The sequence below is a fragment of the Triticum aestivum genome, chromosome 4A (genome assembly GCF_018294505.1).
Source record: "Triticum aestivum cultivar Chinese Spring chromosome 4A, IWGSC CS RefSeq v2.1, whole genome shotgun sequence".
NCBI lineage: Eukaryota > Viridiplantae > Streptophyta > Magnoliopsida > Poales > Poaceae > Triticum > Triticum aestivum.
In genome coordinates this window covers 601,804,284-601,827,862 of record NC_057803.1, presented here as the reverse complement: position 1 = coordinate 601,827,862, position 23,579 = coordinate 601,804,284, and the positions used below count along the sequence as shown (strand labels likewise).

Below are 23,579 nucleotides of genomic sequence, written 5' to 3'. Positions count from 1 at the left end.
AGGAGGACTACCTGTATACTTGCCTTGCTTTTGCTCCGTTTCTTTTCCAACTTAGTCCAGAGATACGAAACAGAGAGCAAGCTACATCTCTGTTCCAACTTGGTCCAGAGAATTCAAGAACAAGAGCTGCCTACATGCAACTTAATTGGACTAACGGCACTGCATTTGCATGTGCAAGAACAGCAGCAGATTCAGTTTGACTATGGATATCAACCATTCTCAATCTCTCTTACAATAGCCAGTACTGTCGATGTGCATGTTCTTTCTTTCTTAGTTGACAGTCGTATATGCATGTGATCCTTCAGATTTCAATGTTGTCAAACACATAAGAATAACTGAATGATTGCAATGTTCAGCGGCAACAGAGTGATACACAGATACCGGGGCATAAGAAAAGTTAAGTGGCAGCTGTACAAAGTGAATACACAATCATATACTTTGACAAACTAACCAAGCAAATAGTGTCATGCACAGTACACCAAATCAAATGTGGATATATATAATAAGCTTTAGGACCATGTCATCCCTTCTAGGCTGGTGTCCATTTCTATTTTCCAGTCCCCGGCCGGCTGTGCATAACTAGCAGCAGGAGATGAACATACATACGGATCATTGGAAGATCCATACATGTTGTTGCCTCCTTGATTTTCTACTACTCAATTTCGTCTGGGTTGTCTGCATCCTCATCCGAAGATTCCATCAGGGCGGCTAAACGAGGCAGTCCATCTTCACCCTCTGATTGGAGAAAGTTAACATCATCTGACCACTCCTGACAAGCAAAACGAACCAGTAGGGCTCTAGCGTTACCGATGAACTACTATACTATGGCAGAATCAACAAGAGGAGATTAAGAAAAATATAGTAACTACACATATTGGAAAAGAGCAATAAATTACAAATATATACAAATATTACCTGCAGATCAATGTTTGTCTCTATGTTGTAGGGCTGCCTTGTGTAAAATAGGTGCCAGCTGCTCTTTTCAATGCCATCATCATCTGCATAAGCCTCGACATGCTGGATATGGCTGAACTTGTCCCACTCGGAACTAGACTTTCCCAAAGCCATGGAAATGAGTATGAACGGCCAACAGTCTGTTGGAATTTCGCCCACAGGATCGATCACATCAAATCACGATAAACGCGCACACGCAAAAACTTTTGCCAAAGGCACGTGTCGTGCCTCTCTTTTCTCTTTATTGCTTTTCTCTTTTTTTCCCACGGTGTTACAACTTCACGACCAGGCTGTGTATATATAACAGCCAACCTAGCCGACCTAAACGCAACTCCAAGACCTACACGGCAAGTGCAACATCTTGGCCGACACTTAATCCTAAACTGATTACTACTAGGACTCTGCCTCAACTAGACACATTACATTGAACCGACTTGGACTACTACCTCACGTGTACATAGCCAAGTACTAATCCTAACCGTTCAAGATTAGTACTACTGCCACACATCACGTGCATGCATAGAAACTCATCTACTCAAGATTACAGATAACACAGTCCAGCAGCAAATGGCTTGTCTTTACAGTTTGCAGGTATGATGGGAGCCGGCTCTCGCTGTACTGAACTGTCAGAACGAGCTTCTGGAGTGCATCCATCCCCTGCAGCGACTCGAGCTTCCGGCAGTGATGGATCTCAAGTTTTCACAGTTTGGGGAAATTGGAGATCCTAGTTAGGTCGGGTAAATAACCCAGGTCGAGCTCGACTACGGAAGCAAAGTCCTCAACAGACTGAAGGCCCTGTACGCTGTATATGGTTAACTTTTTCAAAGCCCTTGCATGTGTGTGGCAAGGCCGGGAGGGATACACCTCAATTTGCAACTCTGAATAAAAAGCTCCTCCAAGACAGGCATAGCATGCACTTCCTCCTCCCACTCCCACTCCTCCCATTCCACAAGTCCATTCAAGATCATCTGCTGCAGCCTTGGAAAAGCAACCACAACCCCGGATGAAGGATGATGGCGGTGACTACTGGGCTGCACAAATTCAGGACCCACACGCTTGACTGCTACAAACAAGGGAGCTGGCAAAGTCCATGAGGGAGTTGAGTGCAGCAAGCCAGGTCGCGCAGCTGTAGAATCTTCAAGGACTCGAGGAGTGTCGTTGATGTGTCCCTCATCCATCTTGGGAGCTGGCACCCATAATATCCTTGGATAGTAATATCCTGTATGCAAGGTGGAGGACATAGACCATCAAATACCTCCTTAATTACTCTTTGATCTTTCTCGGAAATACTTTCTTTCTTCAATACATCATCATCAAATCTATAGCTGCATTCTAAACCCAAGAAGGAAAGATACACCTTTTCACCAAGCCTAGCCTTCCTGGCGAATGAATTAGCAGATACATTCTGCAGACCCACTAGTCTAATGCACCTAAGATGAGAAAGAGGACCAAGCTCTTCCAAGCTGCACCAATCACCATCCATTTGAGCTGGGAACCCATATATTGTCCTCAAATTTTTTAGAGCATGGAACCCCCTGGGCATACTAATTACACATGTGCCACCAAGGGCAAGATATCGCAGTTCTTGTAACTTCACAATGCTATTAGGAAGGCTCACAAGATTCCGGCAACCATCAAAACTAAGATGTTGCAACAATTTCATCTTGTGGATGTCTTGTGGCAAGCTATTTATACCATTGCACATTCTTACTGCCAAGTACCTCAAGTGCTTCAATTGATGCAGGGATTCAAGCAATGCAACACAGTCTATAGACTCCATATGTAGAGTCCGTAAACTTGAAAAAATAATCATGGAATCACCAGGCTGAATCTTGAAATTGCCAATTAATATTATGGATCTTAGTGACTTTTGCTCTTGTAGACTTCTCAACTCAAATGTATCTGATTCTACTCCTTTTGTTTCTATAGACAACCTAAGATATCTTTGCATACTAAATGTATGACTAGTAGATTCTCCATTGTTCAGTACTAGTGATTCATTTCTACTGACATATTGAGCAAATGAACGGACAACATCATGCATGCTGCAAAATTTTTGACCAGGGTATGATGTATCTGGCTCTATAAGGTTCCTTAGTACTAGCTCCTTATGGTACTCAATTCCAAGTTCTTCCAATCTATCCGAGTCCCCATGAACAAATCCTTCCAGAATCCACATACCGACAAATTCGCTATCTTCAAACAGTACCTTTTTAGGTTTAAGTGAAAAATGCAAGAAGCATTGTTTTAAACAAGGGGATAAGTCCTCATAGCTAAGATATATTGCATTACTTAGCTCCTCTGGCATTTGAGATACTGACCATATAGCATCATTCAAGAGCTTTCCCCAAGCATGGTGTGATTCCTCCTTCTGGCACGGGAGTCCTCCCATCACTTTTATGGCAAGAGGTAACCCATCACATTTTTCTATAATTTGCAATCCGATATCTTTTAGCATATCAATTGTTGGTTCACTTTTCTCCGTTGTCAGTATCTGCAATCAGTTTAAGCCCAGAGTCAATAGTGAACGCATAAACTTTTTCAGTGGTTAACTGGTGATCTTCTATATAGAGTAGAAATAATTTCCCAGCATGAATAGTAAGGGCATAGTGTACTTAGCTGTGGAGCTAATACATTTTTTAAGGTGTACACTCGCTTTTTCTGCTATTCACAATGAGTAGAAATGCTCGTAATGTTCATCAAGCAGCACTCACATACAAACAGCTAAGTAACCATGGTTATTGCCTGTGTTAAACTGTTAATAAATAACCATTGTATTACTTACTTGAGATAGAGCTGATGTTACTCTCACCTGCTTCGTGAGTAATGACCATGCATCTTCAGGTCCCAATTTGTCAACATGGTGATACGGGTGCACGGCTTTTAGGCCTCGGGCAACAGTCCCATGTCTTGTGGTGACAAGGACTCGGCTACCAGGAGCGCCATAGCTGAGCGGGTCCTTGAGCAAGTTGTTCCATTCATTGTCTCCCCACATGTCATCCAAGACAAGAAAGAACTTCTTGTCTCTTATGGCGACGGCAAGAGCCGGCACAAGTAGAGATTTATCTTGAACCCCGCCGTCTGGGAGCTTTCCTTTGGCGGTGATGATGGCAGTCTTGAGCAGCTCACCCTCGCTGAATTCTTTTGTGACACTCAACCATATCTTCGTATTGAACCCGTGTTGGATAGCCTCATCATTGAAGACCTTCTTTGCAAGGGTGGTCTTGCCGATCCCACCGACACCAACAACGGCGACCACCATGATATCATCAATATCATTTTTGTTAGTGAGCTTTTCCACCAGGGTTCTTGTATCATCTTCAATCTTCTCTCCCACCACACCAGACCGCTCCAGCACCGGTTCTGTCTTCCGGCGAGCAGCACTGGGTCGGACTCTCGTCCACTCTTCATAGGAAGTGAGATTGAGGAAGCTGAAGGCAGAGCTTCGCTCCTTGATGGAGTCGAGCGTCTGGTTCAGCTTCTTGATGCGGCCACCGATTTCATGGGAGAAGCGGGGATTCCGCAGGCAGAAGAGCAAGGGGTTGCAGCACCCCGAATCCGGCGGAGATGATCCCCTCTCCATCGCCTTGAGCCGGCAGAGGTCGAGGATGTCGGTGGCCTCGTACATGGCACGCTTGAGCTCGGTCACCCATTGCTGCACACTATCATCCGTGATGCGCCTCCTCTCGGCGTCAGCAAGGAGGTTCTTGAGGTCCCCGAGCTTGACGCCCATCTTGTCAATGTAGCCAGAGACGCCGAGCATCATCCCCAGCTCCTCCTCCGCCGCCTGCTTGAGCAGGTCGCCCGCGAAGGCGTCCAGCACCATCGCCATGATTAATCTCTCCCCCTTGCTCTCAGGGGACGTTTGGTTGGTTGGGTCACAGGTGGTATGGTGTGGATTGAAAGGCGTAAAGCTGCAATGCAGTAGTCCTCCCATTTTGTAGCGGCCGGGTCGATTGATGCCAGGGGTAGCTAGCAAGCTAGGTTGATACTTAGCTTGATCAAGGCAAAAGATGATGCCTTCCTTTGCTTGGACAAAGCGCTTTGTAATTCCTGCGTTTGTAATTTTGCTTGGTCCGTCTTGCGCCATGAGTGCGCGTCGCGGTCTTTGCTGAAGCCGCCGGCGTCAGCGAGCAAACTGTCTTGGCTTGATCAATTGGTGCCTCTTCCTCTGATCTGTTGCTCAGTTTCTGCCGCGCCGCATACTACTCACTTGTCTTGGCGTGAACTAAAGAAGAACACATGCAGTTTGTGAACCTGATTTGGTTCCACCTTTCCTTGCCTTTGGTCTCGCTGTTTCTTCCAGATGGCGGCGAGTATCCCTAATTGATTTTTTAGAATAACACTCTGCACGCAGAAAATGCACGAAATACATGGATTGCTATGACAGGGCCATATACGTACTTAGGTTTTCGAGCTACATATTGCTGGGAATGTAGCGCCTGTAGCTTCAAATACTGCATTTCAAAAAGGAAAAAAGAACTCGAATGTACTCCCTCCGTTCCTAAATATAAGTCTTTCTGGACATTTTAATATGAACTACATACGGATGTATATAGACATAGTTTAGAGTGTAGATTCTATATTAGAATCTCTAGAAAGACTTATATTTAGAAACGAAGGGAGTAGTAATTATGAGCATGCATGATGATAAAGCAAAGGTTCCAACAAAGTGATTAAAAGGACAAACTAGCAGCCCATAGGGTAGGGACATCTGTCATGCTTTCAATACCGGAAAAGGCTTTCGTCCCACTTTATAAATAAAGCAACCACCGAGCATAAAGTCCACAAGGTATCATCCGAAACACAAACACACCCAACGCCACTGCACGAAGGTCCAACACAAACGCACAAAACACAACACACACACAACACAGGTTCAGCTGTGGGCACAGCATAACAATCCTAACAAAACACCAAGGGACGCACAGACAACAAACGGCGGTGGCCACGGCAGTGAAGCAGAATCTGAAGTCTGCACCGACGTCCCCTTACGGCATCTGGTTTTTTGTTGGTTCGACAAAAGCTTCTTCCTCTGATGCGTCATCTGCTCCCATGCTCTGTTTCCTCTGATAGTTTTTTCTTAGGGTTCCACTGATAGTTAGTAGTACTTGTTTGAGGACCTGAAGTGTGACATATTTCCCTGTAGAATAAAGGGAGCAAGAGCTGACTAAACTTAATTTGATTGCACTGAAGAAGCAACAGGCAGCTAGACCATCCAACCAGGGCCGGGGAATTTTACCAGCTCTAGTATTCCTCAGTACCTCACCATCATCTGAAACCTCTTTCTGAATTCCTATGATATACGGTGACAGATTAGCTAGTACTCCAGTTTCAGAACCTCAAATAAGTTGCTTCCATACAAAACACAGAAAGGGAGCCAGCGCAAACCTAGATAAACCAGGCCGGGACTAATGCTCTGGACGAAATGTCTATTTTCTACTAGTGACCGACATCTGAGTCCTACTAATGCAAACCAGACTAGTACTAATCAAACACTTGGACTCCTACTACATGTACAGAACTAGCATCGCACGAACTTGCATATGACTTATGATGATGATGACATAACCTGATCATGTGGTGGCATGATAGGTTGTAAGCTGGTAATGTTGAAGCATGCCAGTCTTATGTCAACCGTGTAACACCAGTATCAACGTGGGTCAAGTCTTGTTCCGTTCGTTCCCTTCCATGCTACCACATGTTTTCAGCAAAGGATACGGTTTAGTAAGTTGCAAACCTCTTTCCTTATACACACCAAATAGAGGGGCCGTGATGAGGGTTCCATGGCCCTGGATTAAGCCCGTCATCCGGTCAGGGGGCATGGGTGTTTCCGGTTGGGACCGAGAGGGGGGCACCCCTTAGAGCGCGCGATATAAATTTGATCCCATGCTCAAGATTACCTAACATTCTCTCTCTAATCTTGACTCTTTGTCTTCGGTGCGAATCCGGTCTTGACTCGTTATAGACTATCTCTTGTCGACTCATCCGCACCACAACAAGTTAAATTGATACACTTCGTTGATTGCAACAATCTCTCCTCAATTTCAACTTGGCGAATTTTATGTACCACCTCAAAAATGCCTTGGACTACCCAGTCTAGCTAGTAACCTGTGGAATACACCATCCGATGGACTTCACCATCCACCCTATCAAGATACATGCCGACTTCTTGTAGATCACACCATCCAGTGCACTACACCATGCACACTCCAGTCTCATATAGAGACATGGCCTAATCGAAAAGACTCACCTTCACTAGTTTACCTCCCCACATAGTTGAACTTGATCCTCTCGTCGAGACACATAGACGACCTGGGCATGCTTTATCTTCAATGACTCCTCACAGAGATGAGCACTTGGAAACGACGACGACTCACTGACACCACGGTGACTAGTCACGCAAACTCGCGTGACTCTTAAACTCATTTATCTCCCGCGGACGACTATCTTGGTCACTTCTGGCACCGCACCTCGGCACCACCGCTCCCGTCATCGATCTCCATTCGCCTCCTTGCTGACGACAACCTATCGTCTCCCTCCTCGTCGCTCCGCCGAACAACAATCACCCGATCCTCCTCGTCGATGCGCCACCGAGCGACTTCATTGCCCGCCCCGAGGCACTAGTCGGGTCACCACCCCGGGTCAAGTGCAGCTTTACTCGAACCTTGCACTAGATACAAATTGTTGGGATTCGCCCATGGATCAATCACATCAAATCACACGATGAACACGCACACAAAAAACTGATAGCCAAAGGTCCTTGTCACGTGCTTTGTTTTTCCTATTTATTGCTTTTATATTTTTCCCGGTGTTACTAAATCATGGCCTGGTCAGGGAATATTAATCAAACACTTGGACTCCTACTACACGCACAGAACTAGCATCGCACAGACTTGCATATGAACCGGACTAGTACTTCTACGTAACTCAAATAATTCAAGATTACCTAACAGGCATCTGGGGTGCCATGTAGGTCATCTGGGCTCTTCCTCCATGGCTCCTTCATCGGGCCTGGCCGTGTCCTGCAACCCACTTGCCAACTCTTCTAGCCGCTTAAGGTAGGTGTCACATTGACCTTGTCGGTTCTTTAGTCATTGCCATGTGGCATAGGTGCCTCGTGTTGGTCGTGGCACGGCCTTGGCGCCCTGTCTCCTGTCCCCTCACCTTTCTTGGTTGGAGTTTGAGCTAGGCTAGTTGAGGGTTGTGTTGCTTCACTTTTTTTTTTCATTTTCCCACATTTTTGGTTTGGTGCCCGTCCTCCCTTCTCTAGGTAATGTTCTCTTCTATCTATCAATGGCATTATACACAATCTTTCTATATTTGTGAAAAAAAGACGGTCGATCCTTTCGGCCGAGACCTGAAAACACACGCGTTTGTGCATGCTGGCTTCCAAGCAACCTGACAAGGGACTGATCTTCCAGAGACGTGCGTACTAAGCTACTCCCTCTGTCCCATAATATAAGAGCGTTTTTGACGCTGCTAAGATTGATCCTGCCGAAGACTAGCTAGCTGAAGCTAACACACCAACACATGGAAACTAGAAGCCACCGGCTTTGATAGGTCCACACAACGATACAATTGAAACGTCGATTGATGGCCACAGGTGCGTGTGGCGGCGGGAATGCCTTGTCCAACGTCGGGTCCTATGAGTCATCCATTCTCATGGGATACGTGTCCTCTATGGGGTGGAGCTGAAACCACAGGACGGCGGCCTGATAGAGAAAGGCGTGAACCTGCTTATCGCCGAGATGGGGTGATTTTGCCAGTAACTACTTGTGGATCTGTCCAACATAGAGCGAAAGATCAGGCTACAGGTTCCCTTGATCCTCCAATATGCGGTTCCCCACAGCATGACAACCACAACGACTCATTCCGTGATGCAGCTGTTCCCCGGAGACGTGGCTCGGGGTATCTACAAGAGCGCCTCACTGCCAAATTAATTCCCAATATCTATCAAGCCTAGGATTTACCAACGGCTTGAAAACAATTCTTATCATGCACTTCTGGCCAATATTTGTCAATTTTCTGTGGAACTTGCCTCTGAAAAATGTTCCTTTTAGAAGGATGTGATGCAGGTGGTCAATCAATTGTTCCCCATCTACCATGAATATACAGAATAAATGAATATATGTGTCAGACTTTTTATAATGATTGACAGCCGCTCAGGTTAAAGAGCAACCGATCTGGAGACAAGGATGGCGCTGGCTAGGGCCTTGCCGGAGGTGAGGACGACATTGCTCACATGGGTCACAGCCGGAGGAGAAGCAGGGGTTCCTTGGCCAGGGGGGCACTTAGAGTAGGTTGTTAGTAGTTGAGAGTTACTTAGAGTACGTTGTTAGCAGTTGAGATTTAAAACCTTTACCAGTCTCTGCATGGGCGCACACGTACGGAGTAATAGTATTTGCTAAGACTGCGAAGAGAGCAATGCTAGACACATACAGGGTAGTTAGAAATCGATTGGCTGAGATTTGGTTAAATGAGGCGGGCCCACCAGTGAAAATCCGGGGGGGGGGGGGGGGGGGGGGGGTGGGCAATTAGAGTCGAACATGCAGCCTAGTCCGTGAAAGTCCGTCTCTTTTTGCCTTGTGTAATATTATCGCTGCGAAGACGTTGAATGAAACAATGGTAGCCCACATGTTGTAGTCAGATGGGTTATATTGCACGGTAGTAGTACACAAGTGGATTGATGAGGGACAGGTCAATGAGAACACCGAGAGAAACTTGACTCATGTGTGTTTGCTGCTGGGAGCTTCAAGAGTCGAAACACGCCATGTACCTATTTGAACACGGAGATGAGATTTGGACTCATCACCAGTCCCTGCTCATCACACGCTCGAATCATAGAGGTTCTATGTGTAGGGCCAGCAACCAGCATGCATGCATGTGCAGCGTTTGCTTTAATTCCAATTTTTGCGTGGAGATGAAACCAATTGTTGCATTACATGCACTGTACCGTAGTGTTGGTATAGTTTGCATTCTGGGGTGTGCAGTTCAATGTTCCCAAGACGATACTGAGATATCAAATGACATTGCGGGGTTCAATGGTTAAATAAGATGCCCAACACCCGAGCGGCTACCTTACTTCTACTACCACAAGTTGCACAATTTGTAACGGAGACAAGGATAGACACATCAATAAATACGTATAAGTGCAACGAAATGATGGATAGTGTCTTGGTCAGTCTTACGAGTAGGTGTGGAAGATGGATATATAGATGATCATCAAGACTGAGAGCAGGGCAGCATGCAAAATTAGAACAACATAGTTGGGTGCATTCAGTTTTTATGAAGCATACACTCAAGTTCTGTTCGGCATATATATTCATATAAAAACACGCACTGATTTACAATAACAGAAACAATTCACCATGGCTAAAAATTCACTTACAAGCAAGAAAAACTATCGAGGGTATGTCGCAGATAACAGGAACTCATCTTCTTGGCTATAACACCTGCTTCCTTCGTTTTTCTTTGCTTGTTGGCTGGTGGATGGATAGCCTGTTGCTGCATATTCCTTCTCAACTGTTTCTTCTACCAAATCAGCCTGGACACGCTTATTGGGTGCTTGGAGAGCTTCTAGCGCCATCTCTACTTGCCTCATGGTTGGTCGCTCCTCTGCTCTTAGTTTCACGCACTCCATGGCTAGAGTAGCAACTTCTTTCACTTTGATGCCCCCTTCTTCTATAACTTGTGGGTCTAGTATTTTTTCCAAATCGCCTTCTGCAAGTAGTGCAACAAATTGCATGACAAGTCCATCACCCTCGGAAGATCTATACACAGATGGCTTCTTCCTAGTAAGCAATTCGACAAGAAGGACTCCAAAGCTATAAACATCACTACTTTCCGTGAGGCGTCTAGTATAATAATACATAGGATCTAAGTACCCTATAGTTCCTTGCACCGCAGTTGTTGTTCCTGTTTGATCCATGGGAATAATGTACCTTGAAGCTCCAAAGTCTGACACTTTTGCTGTCAAGGCATCGTCAAGAAGTATGTTGGAGGGTTTGATATCTCTATGTATTACAGTGACTGACATAGCTGAGTGAAGGTAAGCAAGAGCTTTCCCTGTTTCACTTGTGATCCTTAACCTATCTTTCCAAGGTAGCGATCCTCGTTCTTCCGTGTGAAGATGATCAGCGAGTGTTCCGTTGGAAATGAACTCGTAAGCCAGTAAAGGGACTTCTGTCTCGAGGCAACATCCACGAAGCTTCACAATATTTCTATGGTTGATCTGTGAGAGTATGGCAACCTCATTTATGAACTCGTTGATTTCTCTTTTGACAACAATATTTGACTTCTTGATGGCCACAACATGCAAGTCTAACATGATCCCTTTGTAGACAGTGCCATGCCCACCTCCACCGAGCTTGCGGGCTTGATCAAAATTGTTGGTAGCCTTCTCTATCTCCTCTAAAGAGATGAGCATCCTCTCTGCGATGTCGGCTCTATGAGATACCAATTGCCTTAATAGCTGGCCACGGTTTTGACTAAAGAACTTCTGTCGCAACACCTTTGTCTTGTGTTGTTTAAATCCACGGGTTATTAGAAGTGCACCAAGAACCAAAAGTAGAATAAATGGGCCACTAGCGACTGAGAGACCAATGACTAAACCCATGTTCTTGTTACCTGAAAAGCAATTCACACGTTTACTGCTGGTACTATTTGCTCAACCATATATACTAGATGGAAGACTGAAATGCACCATTAGTCCACTAACTCAAACCGATTGCACATTTTAGGCCAACAACTCAGAATTGATAGATTTCGGCCATTAACTCGTTAATTTGATCAAATAAGGCCAAAACTGATCCGAGAAGGGAAAAACCGGGCACGGAGCTGCCATGTCAGCCTCCCTTCATGAATTAAGAATTTTTTACTTTTCAGGGGGGCTATGTGCAAAGTGGCCAATTTTTCTCATAAACCTTGCTAACAACATGTATATTGAGAAGAAGCACATATATATATTATAATGAACCAGCGTTGCCGAGAATCGGACAGAAGCCCATTGGGGCTGCTGAGCAACTCGCTAACCAGCGCAACATCAATCAACATATGTACTAAGATGCAATCCGTTCTTTATTAGAATGATGATACCTTGATATTAATGGAATACAAATCCTTTCCAAAATCCATGTGATCACGTGGATCCTTTCTTAAAGATCCATTCCTAAATCCACTTTCCTTCTGTTGGCTATCAGGCCGCTCCTCAAATTAACATGTGGGTTTAGGAAAGGATCGCGTGAATGTAGGAAAGCATTTGTATATTCTGTTAATATATGGAGTGGGCTTCGACTTAGTTCACAAACATGAGGATGTTGTGCTGGTCAGTTAAGGGCACGTTTGGATCCTGGGGCCTCGCCGGGCCAGTCTAAGCATTTGGTTCAACCGAAATAATTTGGCTTTAGAGGGCAAGCTAGCCTTGATGGGTAAAGAAATCATCGTTCGCCGAGGCGAGCCAATTTGGCTCGCTCTTGACGGCAAGATCTTCAGCCGAGCTAGCTGGGCTAAGGCAAGGTGAGCAGTACAACCAAATGTGACATTAGTTACTTGGCAATGCTAAAGCACTTGTGTTCGATTCTCGGCAACACTAATTTTTTTATATATATAGTTTTTCTCCACAGATGTTGTTAGCATGGTTTGTGAGAAAAAAACCAGTCACCTTGCACACAGATCTCCTAAAAAAATTATTAGTTCACTAGCGGAATAAGGGAGGCTGACATGGCGGGCACCTGGCCAGTTTTTTCCTCTCAGGTCGGTTTTGTCCTTATTTGATCAAATAGACAATTTTATGGCCTAAATCGATGAATTTCCGAATTGTTGGACTAGTGATGCATTTCACTCCTAGATGGAACGAGATAATTAACTAATTAACATTAACTGTTCCATTGTTTCCTGTTGCACGCAATAGTAATCGACACGCTAGTGTACCTCGGATTGTGTCCACAGAGTCGATGATGCAGCCACCGGGCTTGGTGTAATTTCCATGCGTTCCATTCGGGCAGCGGCACCGGAACGAGCCTGACAGTTCCTCGCAGACGCCGAAGCAGAAATGTTTTTCTTTCTGATTGCACTCTTTGATATCTGCATATATATTGTCTGATCAAATCAAGCAAAAATAGAATCAAGTTTACGTAAGTCGCATGTCAAGTTGTAAACTCACCTTGGCATCCTCCTGTGAGGTAAGGGTTGCCCTCGTAGCCCTCCTTGCAGTGGCACGAATAGCCTCTGATTTCTTCAATTGTGTTTCCGACGCTGCAATTGCTGTTGGTACTCTTGCAGATGCCCCGGGCTGCGTCGCGAGGGCAGCGCGAATGGCCAGTGTTATACACTGCTGCGTCGTGTGCCAACGCCCACGCGAGAATCACGGGAACCCTGAGCTGATCAGCCTCCCGCGAGAGATTTTTGTTTGCCCGCCAATCCACGTTCATGACCACTTCCAGGTTGTGGTCTACGTCGAACCAGCCAACCTCGGCGATAAGCACGTTCACGGGGGAACCAAAATTACTGTACACGCCGCTGTAGTTGAGCTGCTTGAGCTCCACGCCGTAAGACGCGCTGGCAGTTTGGATGGTGGACTGGCAGCAGCCGATGTTGGAGCATGCTTTGGAATTTCCCCTTTTATAAGTTTGGGTATAGCTAATGCCATCACCAAATTCGGGGCAGAAAGAGGCGCAGCCGCTGGCGAGGCTCCGGTTCGCCAGCAACGTCGCTTGCACATTGCAGCCCGTCAGTATGAACTCATTGGACCCCGGGTTCAGCAGGTAGGCCACCCCACCGGCGCCGATGGTCTCAGCGTCAGCTATGATCCACTGGCCGGAGCCGTCGCTCATGTTGATGGCTCGCAGTCCACGATTGACGATGCGCATCGTGCTGTTCTTCAGGGAGATATCGACGACCTCGAACACGCCACCACTGCCCTCGCCGAGGAGCAGCCGCGGGGGCTTGCTTCCGTTGTTGTTGCAGGTGAGCTTGAACCCCGGCCAGTAGCAGCTCTTTGGGCCCATCCCGAACGGGTAAGGCACGCTTACGTTGCCACAGGTGGTGTTGCAGCCGGGCATCCCTATCTTCATCCGCGGAGGACCTGCTGCGGCCGCCGTTGCCGAGATTAGCAGCAGCAACACCGCTGCCGCAATGGATACGCAGCTGCTTAGCATTATCTATGGCAGGACAGGATGGATTGACTTGTCGCTACAGTTACCTAATTCCAGTGGTGTACTTATGCAGTTATGCGCTACGATGCAGGAGTAATCCAGGTGTGCATATCTATACCACTCGCTAACGCTAAGGTGTGTGAGGCCTTCTTTGAAAATGGGTTGAGTGAACTGCAAATCTGTGCAAATATCTATTTTTCTGAGACATTCATGTGGACAGAAAATAACAAAACTCATTCGCAAATTTTGTCATTTCCTAGGCAACTTCGCAAATGCACAAGTCATTCGGATATTCCAATGACGAAAGACAGAATAAAAAATAAATAGAGCGCACGTGGTTGGGTGATTTTTCGTATGGATTTGGCCAAATGCCTGATGAAAGAAACATTAGCCAGCAACCGTGTGTTTGAGTGGTCCAGATGGCTTTTCTAGCCATCAACATATTGTTAGATCCAGAGCCACATTTCCATCTTATTTGATTGACTGGAAATGAGACGGAGTCTAGATATTTTAGGAATATATTTTGTGTTTTAAAACAAACAACTCCACTTAATTAGAGGCAGACCTATGAAAATTATTTGATTGGTTGTAAATGTTAGTGAGTCGAGATATTTTAGTGTATGTTTTATACTTGTAAAGAAGATAGTATGCAAACTTCACCAAACTACTTCCACATCGAGGATGGTCGTTCTCACAAAGACTAGCCTCCAAAAGGACTAGTATACAGGTCTATGGCTTTTTGTGCCCCTTGAAAACAAAAATGTGTTCTCGCAAAAATAAAAGGAAAACAAACATGTCACTGTCTTATATGTGAAGACTTGGACTTGGCCGGTCTCCCCGGGACCCACACAGAGTTTCGATGACTGAGAGTGAGAACCGTTGGTCAAATAAACGTGTTCTTCTACCCTTAAAGGCCGGGACGGTGATTCCAACCACTCTTTATCCTGCTAGGTCAGGAACATCAATGCTTTTTTTTTTGGGGGTTGAAGGGTGGATTTTATTCACTCAAAATGAAGCATCAAGATGATACAAACACAATGAGCACGCACTCTATCGCTGCATAACTTAGATACACACGGTCAACAATAACGCACACTCATAAAAAACACAGACTACTGTCATAGGCAAGTTACAATGATATGCCATAGGCAAGTTACAATGATATGTACGGCCCTTATGCTTTTTTATTGTTGCCCGTACCTAGAGATATCTGTCTTTGAGCTCTCCGGTAATAACTGGGACCTGGCTTTCCGATGTTCTCTATCTCCTGAAGAGCTAGATGCTTGGCAGAGACTTGTTGCCTACATCCCCGTGCTCTCGGAGAATGAGGACTCAGTTGTGTGGCCCCATCTTCTTCTGGCCGTTTCTCCATTAAATCTTTGTGTGATAGGTTAATTTCTGGCACCCCTACTTCTAAGGTTACATATATATAGCGTTCTCGAATTACTCTCAAGATTAAGATTTTCTTGTGGCAAGATTTTAAGGGGCGCCTGCCTAGGACGGACCAGATTCGTAAATGTAATGGCCCAGGCTCAGACAGATGTGCTTTATGCGGAGAATCATATATTTTTTCCACTGTGCACTAGTGGAAAGAGTGCTAGCACTAGTAGAAAAAGGCCCATTAGTCCCAGTTCTAGAGGGCCTTTAGTCCCGGTTCATTGGATCTATGACAAGCCCAACGCCTTCATTGGATCTATACAAAGATGGCTTCCTCCTAGTAAGCAATTCAATAAGAAGAACTCCAAAGCTATAAACATCACTACTTTCTGTGAGGCGTCTGCTATAATAATATGTAGGATCCAAGTAACCTATAGTTCCTTGCACTGCAGTTGTTGTTCCTGTTTGATTCATGGCAATGTACCTTGAAGCTCCAAAGTCTGACACTCTTGCTGTCAAGGCATCATCAAGAAGTATGTTGGAAGGCTTGATATCTCTATGTATTACGGGCACTGAAACAACAGAGTGAAGGTATGCAAGAGCTTTGCATGTTTCGGTTGTGATCCTTAACCTATCTTTCCAAGTTAACGATCTTGGTTCTTCCGTGTGAAGATGATCACTAAGTGTTCCATTGGAAATGAACTCGTATGCCAATAAAGGGACTTCTATCTCGAGGCAACACCCACGAAGCTTTACAATATTCCTATGGTTGATCTGTGAGAGTATCGCAACTTCATTGATGAACTCGACAGTTTCTCTTTTGACAACAATATTTGACTTCTTTATAGCCACAACATGCAAGTCTGACAAGATCCCTTTGTAGACAGTGCCATGCCCTCCACCACCAAGCCTTCGAGCTTGATCAAAATTGTTGGTAGCCTTCTGTAGCTCTTCTAACGAAATGAGCATCCTCTCTGCGATGTCTGCCCTATGAGATACCAACTGCTTCAGCAGTTGTCCACGGATTTGAGTTAAGAACTTCCGTCTCAACATCCTCAGCTTTTGTTCCTTAAAATCACTTGACAATACGAGTATGCAAAGAACCAAAAGTAGAATGAATGGGCCACTTGCAGCCGACAAACCAATGATTAAGGCCAAGTTACCTGAAAGTTAAACAATACACGCACATATGTTTACTATAACTATTTGCTTAAGCAGGCCCAATAAAATAATAGTTCCATTGTTTGCACGTACTAGTAGTAGTAATCGACTGGCTGGTGCGTGTCATACCTGTGTTTGTGTCTGCGACACAGCCCCCGGGTATGGAGTAGTTGCCATTGGTTCCTTCTGGGCACCGGCAGCTAACATATCCGGGCAGTCGCTCACAATGGCCGAAGCAGCCATGTTTTTCTTTCTGATCACACACATGGATATCTGCACACAATTTAATTTAGCATGTCTTGTTTAAGACTAAGTAAATAAAAGATACCATAATTAAGTTAACAAAACATCAACATGTGCAATAGCTGCACATGTGAAGTTGTGAACTCACCTTGGCATCCATAGGTGAGGTAAGGGTTGCCGGTGTAGCCGGAGTTGCACTGGCAAGAATAGTCCCCGACTGTATATTTGACCACTCTTGTGTGCAATAGCTATGGGTGCTCTTGCAGATGCTCCGGGCTGCCTCATCGGGGCACGGCCCCACCGGGATCGCGGCACCATGCGGCACCGCCCACCGGAAAATCACGGTGGGCCACGAGGTAACATTTATGACATTCTCCGGGTAGAACCAACCCTCCTCAGCGATGAGCACATTCATTGGAACATCGTCGGGAAACGGGTCGGGCACAGGGCCGTACCGCAGGCAATCGCCGAGCCGATTGACCTCGACATCATAGGACGTGCTGCTGGACAAGATGGACGACTGGCAGCAGCCCAAGTTGGAGCAGCTGTTGGAGTTGTAGTCTGCGGCGAAATACTGGGCGGGGAGCGGACTACCATTGTCGTCAGTAAATATGGGGCAGAAGGAGGCGCACCGATTGACGATATTTCCGTTACACCGCAGTGTCGCCTGCACGTTGCACCCGGTGAGGATCATCTCGTTGGCCCCCTGCTGCAGGAAGTACGGCGCCCCGCCGATGGCCTCGGTGTAACCGAGGCTCAACCGGCCAGAGCCGCCGCTGCTCATGTTGATGTTGATGGCTTGTAGTTTGTGGCTGACTACGCGCATCGTGAGCTTGTCTAGGGAAATCTCGACCACCTCGAATGCACCAGCGCCACCATCACCAAAGAGCAGCCGCGGGGGTTTGCTTCCGCGGTCGTCGCAGGTGAGCTTCAAACCCGGCCAGTAGCACCTCTTCGGTCCCATGCCGAACGGGTAGAACACGCTCACGTTGCCGCAGCTGGTCTGGCAGCCGGGCAGCCCGATTTGTGGTTCCCCGGCGACCGCCGGGAACGAGATTAGTAGTTGCAGCACCGCTGTGATGAATACGCACCGGCTCGTTAGCATCACGGCGGAACGGAGATAGATGGACCTGTCGCTAAAGTTAGCTAATTTCAGTGGGTGCAATTCTGCTACATATAGGAGTAGACGAGTGGTACACGTCTATACTCTACCACTCACTAACGTCAACACGCGGGAGGCCGTTGCCGTCATTGAAAATTTGTTAGGTGAACTGAAAATCTTTTAAAAATGGAAAATATGTTATGTAAAGTTTCAAGTTTGGTGCGAATACTTGTGTTTATAAAACATCTGTAAAACTATAACAAAACTTATTCATAAATTAAGTCATGTCTTATGGATATCTGCAAATGCACATGAGACATTCTGGTAGCTACATGCGAGATTGGTTTTTGAACTTTTTGACGCTTCAAAACCCAAATTCGAGATTTAATTTTATAAATTTACGTGAGCACATGAGGCGGGCTGTTGTTTGTTTGGATTTGGTCCGTTCTACAATTTTACCCACTAGTCTCCCACGTGGCTGACCCGTCCCGCTTGGTCCTCATACCATTACTCGCCCAGCGGCCTGGGTTGTGACCGGATGGATTGACTTGTCGCTAGAGTTAGCTAATTCACTGGGTGTACTCCTGCTACATAGCTGTAGACGAGTAGTACACGTCTATACTCTATACCACTGATTAACGTCAACACGAGTGAGGCCGTCACCTTCATTGAAAACTAGATCGGCAGTGCGCCTTGGCGCGAGGGTGCCGATCCTAACAATGTGGTCAAGCAAATATAATCATGGTTTAGCGTACGTATTCAAATAGGACAACAAAATAAAAGAAAGAAGAAACATTCACTTCTAATAAAAGACATCGAGTCATGTGACCACGAAAGGTAACCACTTCCATTAAGTTCAGTACTAAGAGCGCGAAAATGAGAGAGCAATGTCCTAATCTGAAACAAAGTTTGCAGCACATCCATATATAAGTAAGGCAGCTACATAGGATAAAGTTATACCAAAAACAACTTCACTGCAAAGGTAACATCTAAAAAAGGAGGTTAGTAAACACTTACTAATGATTCAATACTAAACATCAAGGTTCATCACACGATATTGGCAAATTTCATACCAAAGCATACTTGTTGTAACAAATATACTCAAAACAACTTCTCGGAGTATTAGTGCATTTCATAAAACAATGCTATGAAGGGGGACATCCACGATACAACATACATGTTGGTCCTCAACTTTCATTTTTATCTATCTAAGTATATTGGAATTCCAAAGAGCGGTCTTTAGGGCGTCGTGCCCTGTCCAGCACCATGGTCCAGTGCTCAGATCCAAACCATAGAGCAGGTTACGGTGATCATGGTCCAGGTGGTGTCGAGTAGAAAAAACCACAATATATTACACGTGAAAGAACATGCCATTCTTGTACATAAGTGAACCCCTAACGAAGCAATGCCCTAGATCATCTTCACACACCTATGAGACTCCAGGTTGTAGCCTTAAAGATAAGTGTAGACAAACCATGTCAATACTAATACATGGGATGCAAGAGTAGAGAACATTTACTGTACACAAAGCCACACCATTATGTCATAGAAGTAGGGAGACAGAGCACTAAAACAAAGAAGAGTACAGTTTCCTTTCACCAACGGATGAACTTTGCAATTGACACTCAAAAGGGGATGAAAGCAATGGGAAATTTTCTTCTAAGACTGCCAAAAATCATTATGAATCATGGGCATGTGTCCTGCACACACACATGATGCATTTTTTAATTATTATTACCATGCACTACTGCCTACTCTATATATCATTAAGAACAGGTCATTAATTCCTTTGTATGGTTGACACTAAGATAAAGTCACATGTTCAAATTCCATTAACCTAATAAGGCAGTAATTCAAACAGTCTGTCGAAGCCTTTCCAAAGAAGGCCCCTAAAAGATAATCAACCAAACTATATGTACTGAACATAAGAACTTATTCCAGAGATATGTTAACAACACATTATGAAAGATTATACCTCCACAAAGCAAATCAGGGACGACAAATCCAGGAATGTCCATCCCCACTTCCTACAATTACGCAAAATAAAATCTAAGGTGAGAACATCACTGAATTCTAATAGAAATCTGAATTTTGCTCTGAACCATAGCATGCACTTGACAAAGTGAAATATAAAGAAATGGAGTTATTATATGAACCATAGCATGCACTTGAAAAATAAAAAAAAATGTGAACTGGAGCTAAACCTATATAATCATACAGTGGTATTTTCCTAAAAATTTAATCATAAAAAGAAAGAAAAGAAAATTCAGTGGATAAAAAGGCAATCAGCATGCCGAATCACATCATTATATGAACAGGCACAAAGGTCAAACAGGAAGTCCAAGGAAGCCCGAGATGATGGTACCATATACATATTGTATATGAATATACCTTCATCGCCGGTGTATATTGGATCGCCGCTCCGTGCCCCTTTCATGATGTTATTATATATCGGATGCTTAGTTGTTACTGCAGCTCTAGCATGAGCGAAAGCTCGTTAGTATTCTTATACTCATACGGCATTATATCTTTAACTGAACTAAGCATCCTAACAGTGTGCGAACAACTAACCAGGGAGTCAATCAAAGTTATAAAACTAAAACTACACATGTAACCCAGAATCCAACTATCCATGTGAAATCGGAGAGAAGTAACCAACTGTTTTTTGTTGTCTTATATTTCTCATGACAGAGCCTGGGTGATTTTGTAATCAGTACAGTAACTGTAACCCATGTGCATATCAATGAGCATGATATGTGTCATGCACTATTTTGACAAACATGACAGAAAAAAATCCTTTACATCTACTGTTAACTTGATTCAGTTTCAAATGTAATGCTGGTTCATACATCCAGAGAAGCCTTGCTTATTAGCCAATTTGAGAATCAGCCTCCTATAAGGCTATAAGTACCAATGAGGTAGCACTAGTAGAAAACCGGCCTTTTGTCCCGGTTCGTAAGGGCCTTTAGTCCCGGTTCCCGTACCGGGACTAAAGGGTCGTTACTAATACCCTCACCCTTTAGTCCCGGTTCAAACCAGAACCGGGACAGATGGGCCTCCACGTGGCCTGTGCGCCGAGCCCAGGCAGGAGGGCCTTTGGTCCCGGTTGGTGGCACCAACCGGGACCAATAGACCTCCACGCGTCAGCATTTCTGTGGCTGGGGTTTTTGATATTTTTTTTGAAAGGGGGGGGGGGTTGGGGGTTTTGGGGGGTTAATTTAGGTATTTTATATATTTTGTTAGATAGCTAATTAATAGAGAGAAGTGTCCTTTCTTATGTCCGTGCTTGGTCGACGCTATGTACTATACATACGTATAGAGAGGACTAGGCACGCTAACTAGCTAGTAAGCAAACGAAGGAAACAGAAGATCGTCATGAACATATATGCATACAGAGAGAAGTGATATCGACCACCTCTCCTTCTCTGAGAGATTGGTCGAACAACAAGTTCTCGTATATCTATCGTCCGACACTACTAGCTACATATATACAATAATTATCTTTTACAAATATAATCTCTTAAATTATGGACGCATGGTCCACATAGTATTCTCCGTCTTCAGCGATCACGTGGTCAAGAAAGAATGCCGCCAATTCCTCTTGAATTGCTCACATGCGATCTGGTTCTAGGAGTTCATCCCGCTGCCGAAACATCTAATTTGAAGAAGGGGGTCAATACATACATACATATATATATATATATATATATATATATATATATATATATATATATATATATATATATATATATATATGAATGAATGAAACTCAACACAAATGATGGTAATAAAAAAAATTGTGAATATTATTTCTTACGCACTTCATATTGTTTCTCAGAGTACCCGCCCCGCTCACAGGTCGTGTGGCGGATGGACTCGCAGACGTAGCATCCACAGAAATCATTCCCTTGTTCCTGCCACAACCACTTTACAAGAAATAGAGGTCAATCAAACAGATAAGCAAGAATGCCAAATGGTATTGATGAAACTAGCGCTTGAATCAATAGCTAGGAGACACGCGGAACATGGTACTATAGTACTTACTTTCGGGTATCTAAATTCCAGCTCCTTCGGGAGTCCCGGGGATTTTGTGCTGAATTTTCTCCAAACACTGCCAGCAAAAGAAAACAATTACTTGATATCAGGAAATGAACAAATTTGCTGATATGGTGGATAATGATCGATTTAACTTACTTCTTGAGGATTTCAGTCATGTCCGCATACTCCTGGGGATCTTTTCGTCTCGAGTCCAAGACAGTTACTACTCCCTTCTCAAGCCTAATCTGCAGGAGAATATAGTGGAAACTGCGCACGCATGCATAACTCATCAATTACATTACTATAACCTGGACTAATATATAAGGGAAACCGAATATGCACAAGACAGCACTCACTTGAAGTTGTAAGGAAACAATATTATATCTTTGTGTTCATTTATTTTGAATGATCGTAGCAAGTTGGCCTCGGTATCTGCGGCATGATCTTTAACCTGAACTGCATCTATGAGATTTGTGTTAATGAACCCAATATCACCGATTTGTCTTTTCTTCAATTCGGCGATCTTCAATCTGCATAATATAGTGAGGATAATTATAAATACATGCAATGAAAGAGCTGAGCTATATAGAGAGACTTAATGACAGAAGTAGTAGTACTTACAGACAGTAGCAGGTGACCGTTGCTTTATCGAGGGCCAATTGATTGAAAAACTGATAGAACTCCTCAAATGGAACATGCGAGATCTTTCATCTTTGACGAGAGGCTTCCCGTACTCGTATCTGTGTATCTGCACGTCCAGGAAATCATAATCTACATCGTCGGGCAGGTAATCGTTAGGATTGTTATAACCGGGCGCCATCCTCGGATCGACGCTAGGCACCTTGAGCGGGGGGGCACGATTGCTTTGCTTGTTCGCTGAGCTGGGCAATTTGTTTCCCAGCTACTCGTCGTTCTTTCAGCCTTTGATCACTGACTGTACTTCCCGACCACGACGCTTCGGCCCATGTTTTTGCAATAATGCGCTCATAGTTGCCTTTCGGTGGAGACTTGGGTGGTTTTGCCAGGGCAGCCAGAGTGCGCTTCACTTTCACCGGATCTAGCTTCTCCTTCGGAGGTGGATTTCTCTTTGCTTTCAACACTTGAAACCAGTCATCCACCTCGGTTTGCACGATCCTCGCATTCTCCTCCAGGGTCCTCTCATATGGTAACTTCTCTGGAGTCTTTAGAGAAGGACCGAATCTGTATTTCCTCCCGCCTCTGGCTGTACTGCTAGACGCCGGCAGAGTAGACGGAGCGGCAGTCTTCTTGACTTGCTTACGAGGCGGAGGAGAAGGACTACGACGCGCCGGAGAAGCTGCCGGAGCGGCGGCGGGTCCCTTCCGCCCTTGCTGACGAGGCGGAGAAGGAGTAGGCTGGCTGCTCGGGCGCGCGGGCGCAGGCGGAGAAGGAGGCGGAGTGCCGCCACGCGCCGGAGAAGGAGCCGGCCGAGGGCCCTGATCGTCACTCGCCGGAGGAGGAGGCGGTGGAGGAGGCGGAGTGCCCTGACTCGCCGAAGGAGGAGGAGGAGGCGGAGGCGTCCAGTTTGGAAG

General features: G+C 45.2%; 1 protein-coding gene and 1 pseudogene across 1 annotated transcript; both read right to left on the bottom strand.

Moving 5' to 3' along the window:
* Window positions 1–351: 351 nt before the first annotated feature.
* LOC123084010 (uncharacterized) lies at window positions 352–18,019 on the bottom strand (annotated as a pseudogene).
* On the bottom strand, window positions 9,698–14,159 carry LOC123087418 (wall-associated receptor kinase 2). Its single transcript, XM_044509423.1, has 3 exons — window positions 13,118–14,159; window positions 12,886–13,038; window positions 9,698–11,583 (listed from the first exon to the last, which is right to left on the bottom strand). The coding sequence occupies exons 1-3, from the start codon at window positions 14,109–14,111 to the stop codon at window positions 10,358–10,360; spliced, it is 2,373 nt and encodes a 790-aa protein (XP_044365358.1). The 5' UTR covers window positions 14,112–14,159; the 3' UTR covers window positions 9,698–10,357.
* Window positions 18,020–23,579: the final 5,560 nt, after the last annotated feature.